Source organism: Diaphorina citri, unplaced genomic scaffold, assembly GCF_000475195.1.
Source record: "Diaphorina citri unplaced genomic scaffold, Diaci psyllid genome assembly version 1.1 scaffold82641, whole genome shotgun sequence".
Classification (NCBI taxonomy): domain Eukaryota; kingdom Metazoa; phylum Arthropoda; class Insecta; order Hemiptera; family Psyllidae; genus Diaphorina; species Diaphorina citri.
Window position 1 is genome coordinate 5,651 of NW_007459679.1, and position 4,662 is coordinate 10,312.

At 36.9% G+C, this 4,662-nt stretch overlaps 1 protein-coding gene across 1 annotated transcript; it reads right to left on the reverse strand.

Moving 5' to 3' along the window:
• Positions 1 to 3,138: 3,138 nt before the first annotated feature.
• Positions 3,139 to 4,654, reverse strand: LOC103524046 (aquaporin-4-like). The gene has a single exon (XM_008489052.3). The coding sequence runs from the start codon at positions 4,600 to 4,602 to the stop codon at positions 3,889 to 3,891; it is 714 nt and encodes a 237-aa protein (XP_008487274.2). The 5' UTR covers positions 4,603 to 4,654; the 3' UTR covers positions 3,139 to 3,888.
• Positions 4,655 to 4,662: the final 8 nt, after the last annotated feature.

The following is a 4,662-nucleotide window of genomic DNA, read 5'->3' on the forward strand; positions in this document are numbered from 1 at the left end:
ATAATATGAGAGAGTAAGTTTTAATCTTGTTCTCGTTAACTCCATTTAAAACATTAAAATATCTTTCAATTAGAGTAAAGAAATTCAATTTAAAGAAGTAAATAGACTTATTCAACTATTATGAACTGTTAAATCATGGAAAATTAAAAATAATAGAAAAGTAAATGGAAAACCAAAAATAATAAAAGAAATACAATTTACCAATTAATCTAAATATTCACGCACAAAAAAGCAGAGCATAAAAGTTGTTAGTAAAGTGGTGTTAGGCAAAAAAAAAAAGAAAAAAAAAAAACCGATTTAAAAGGGCTTTCTAGAGAAGGTAGGTTGCTTTTGGTACAGTACCGAGTATAACAATAAATTAAAGTATACAAAACGTAAGTTAAGTTTAAGCGGTAAGTAAAAATTAAGTATCGGTAATAAGTAAAGAAAGTATGTCAGACAGTGGGTAAATACATTCTTCATCCAGATTCTTTCTTCCTGGCAGGAGACATAACAAAAAAGATAACTTTGCACGAGGAAGTTACTCAGGACCCAAAAATGACACGCTTTAGAGTACCACTAATTCGAGTAATTATAAAAGTACTCACATAAACTTATAAAAAATTAATACGATTAATAAAGTTTGTACTATTTGATAACCTAGTATATATATTATCATTCCATCAAATCATTACTTAACGATGTCTTAGATTAACAATATAAGCATATTAACTTTTGCTTTTATTTTTCCTTCTAAGATCCAGACTCTTGGTCTAGTTGTACAACCAATTCATTCAGGTTTGTAATAAACTATAAGTATAGTAGTTTAATTGAAGTCAGTAAAGCATAGATTTTAAGTGTTTGATATGGAATTTAACATTGTTTTAATAAGTTTTGTATCTGAGTGACGAAACCTAGTATCGATAATATTCATTTCCATTACAAAATCATTACTAACGGATATCTTGGCGTGTTAACATCATTGCACTGTCGTTTAACAAGATGATAAGCATGAATTAACTGTCTTACAGCTTTATTCGTGTTCCTTTAGGGACGAATCCAGGAACTCACTTTGTCCGAAAGGACTAGTTTGTTACAGCAATTTTCCTTAACCAAGGGTTTTTGTTTAATACAATATACCAGGGTAATAAGTTAGTTTGAGATTGGATTGAAGAGTCAGTAAAGAGCATAGAGTTTTTATAGGTGAAAGAAATATGGGGAGTAAAACATTTGTTTTTTAAATAAAGCAGTCTTTATCCCACGAGAGGACGAGAAAAATATACGATGGACATCGTATTTCTTTGAAATACCAAGATTCGATTGTCAGAGTTAATTTCGTGTTGGAACCAATACATGACTTGTCGTGATCAAAGTATAAAACGTGTAAACCTTAGACTACACACGTTCCAAAGATTTTTTTCTTTTTTTTTTTTAGGGAACCAACCCTTAAATCGATTTTAGTAAGTTGGTTTTAAATTTGGGGTTATAGGAGGTTATAGACTGTCACCCATCATACTAAGTTGATACAGGAGATAACAATATTCCATCCGGCCTCTCTTTCTAGAGCCAAAACGTATCTCAAATATTACAACAAGCGGATTGAAAGAAGATTCTAACAGAGACTCCGATGAACGGTTTGCGAGTGTCAAAATAACCGTTTCCGGTTGGAAAGACGTTTGACCAAGGTGTCACAACAAACGTGAGACCTAAAAAAATGAAAAAAAAGACAAGAGGTACCCTCTACCAGTACACTAAGTGTACCATAGTAAACTATGACGTCCATGTTTAAAAATTTTTCCTCGGTACCATTTCAGTGCTCATGTACACTATCATAGTCGAACTTCTTCTATGTATTATTTATGTGTGAGATCGAGAATAGTAAACACTAAAATTTGGAGGTCCTGATGTAAGAGTACTCCCCTTTGTTAGTGAAAGGTTTTTACTGGTTAGCCATATGCGGACATAAAGGATGTTCGAATGGATTTTTGAAATAGTTCAGACAAGACGGGGATGTGGATTCGGAACCTCACCCGAAAAAACACCCAAGCTCTACCATATTGGGCTTGGACTTATAAGGAAGTGTTCTTTAGGGCGAGTCAACTCCAGAACTATTAATTTTTCCAATTTGATACAGGAGCACAGATCGACCCATATTGGACATTTTAGATCATCGCGCAGGGTTACAACTGAAACAACTGAGTTTTACCCTTTCGGTATATCTTCATTGGAGATTCAAGTTTCTGCTGTACTTGCAAATGTGGGACACGATATGGATACATCTTCACATCTATATCCAACACGATATTAGTACATCTTCACCAAACTGGACAGCCGTGGAGGCTGATTAAACCGTCATGTCCAGCCTTTAACCCTATTAACTCCATTTGCTTTTTGGAGAACATTTAATATTACGCTCTTCTTCTTAAAACCAGGGAACTCATGGTTAGTAGGCCAAATGACATTATAGTAGTTTAAGATATAAGAACGTCAGACGCACAATCCCTGCCCAGACAATTAACTAATAAAATACAAAAAGTAGTTTTAACATATAGTGAAAGATACACACAGTGTTATGTTCGATCCATGTTGAGATGAATCAAGGAATACCATCAAAGATAAAAATATATGTCCAGAGCGAGGGTCTTCAGGACGGTCCATTGGGGAAATAGAAAACTTGCCCGGTCCTTAAGGACTTACCGTCGTCAACGTCTACCTATTTTTAATACTTATTTTTCCAGGTTAAGGATGCATGTTTTCACACACTTTTTAGAGGGTTTGAGACGTCCTAGTTGCTTTAGGGCTTTTTCATTTGGAAATTTTCTCCAGCTTTTAAGTTAAAAATTTGACGGCAGGATTACTTTTTCAAGCTCTCAACACTGCAGGTCTTTAAAGTGCAGTTTTACCGCGCTCTTTGCCGAAGCGCGTGTTATGTTGCTTCGCCGCTCACCTGGTGTACTTAATACTGCAGTAAGCGATGCCTCGCATACGGCACTGCAGTTTGAAGTGCTAAATGGCCGTAAAAAATTGTAGCTACATACGAGCCTTAGATCCTTCAGCATCTTTTTTCTTTTAAGGGCAACAAGGAGTAAAAAGGACCAAGATACTGAAACTTTGTAGTGGGTTCATTCGCGTTGGAACCTAGATAAGACAAGCTACCGGTACAGCTTAAGCACATTGCTTCATTGCAAATTTTCGATGAAGTAAAATCATTTCATTTGATTGTACTTCTCACATTACAAGCTGACTATATTCAATCTCATGGATTAGGATAGGGATTTGATATCCTGAGGAAGGAAGAGAGAGAGGGAACATAGATTTAAGAAAGATTAAAATAATGGAAAAGATAACAAGGAAAGAAAATATGGATAAATTGAAATATGAAAGGAAATATGGGAAAGGGAATATGGATAATATTCCAGTTAAGAACGGAGGTTTTTCTAGACGTAAGAGATTGTTGAGTAGTGAGGGGTGACGAGATTTCCAAGTGCTAAAACGTACACGAACTCTATTTTATGCTGATAAAATGCGAATTCAAAGTCTACTCTAAAGTCTAACAGAGCACCATATTGAAGAATCTACAAAACACGACGAAAATTTGGAAAAACGAAGAATTTCTCATTTTCTAAAATATCGTGAGACGAATCTAATACAAAATTTACAGATACTTGAACTTAAAGCGAAATAATATAAAATTAATGATCTTAATTTAAAGAAAATCTGAAAAATAATAACAGGTTCCAAATAAATATTAAAGTCCAAGATATTTTGTCATGAGCTTAAAATTTACCTTAAAGCTAGGAAGATGATCGTAATACTTTGTTATGATAATCATGAATTAATGAAACATGGAATAATAATAATAATGTCATGCTAAGTAGATAATGCTAGAGGTACATACAGGGTGGCTGTTTAGTTGATGGGGACACTACTCTCCACATCAGCAGGACTGAGCTGCTCCGGTCTGTTCTTACCGTCATGATCCTTGGAGAAGACATATTTGTAGAGGAGGGTGGACACGATGGAACCCAGGATAGGGGCTACCCAGTATATCCAGTGTGCTGTCCATACATTGGAATAGATAGCAGGGGCGAGGGAGCGGGCAGGGTTCATGCTCGCTCCTGTGTAGGGGCCTACTGTAATAGAACATAACGCAATGACCAGGGCGAACTTGATAGCGACAGAGTCTCCGAACTTGGCGTTCCTACTGTCCCACACACCGCAGCATGTGAACACGAGGAGAGAAGTTGAGAAGAATTCCGCTAGGAACGCTTGTACCGTGGTGAGACTAGCATGAGGGACTGTCGTACAGAACCCATTGCTCAGACCAGCGCTACTCACCGGGAACAGAATCTCTTCCGGCGTGATTATATTGACAAGACCCACCCCTATGAGACAGCCTAGTACCTGGGAGCATACATACAGGACAAGCTCCACCATCGTGATCATCTCCAGTAGAAACGCGGACACGGAGACAGAAGGGTTAAGATGAGCACCGGAGATGTGACCAAAGATACATATGACAGTGGACACCACAAAACCAAACATTAACCCTGGCTGCATACTAGGGATGGGAGTCTGGCTAAACCCTTGTACTAGGGACATACACCCGAAGAACATCAGCATGGAAGTGCCCAGGACTTCACCTAGACAGAGCTCAAGTAACTTAACTGCTCGCTTACCAAA

Coding starts and splice junctions, on each gene's coding strand:
- LOC103524046 (XM_008489052.3), bottom strand. CDS start 4,602: ATGCTGATGTTCTTCGGGTGTATGTCCCTAGTACAAGGGTTTAGCCAG.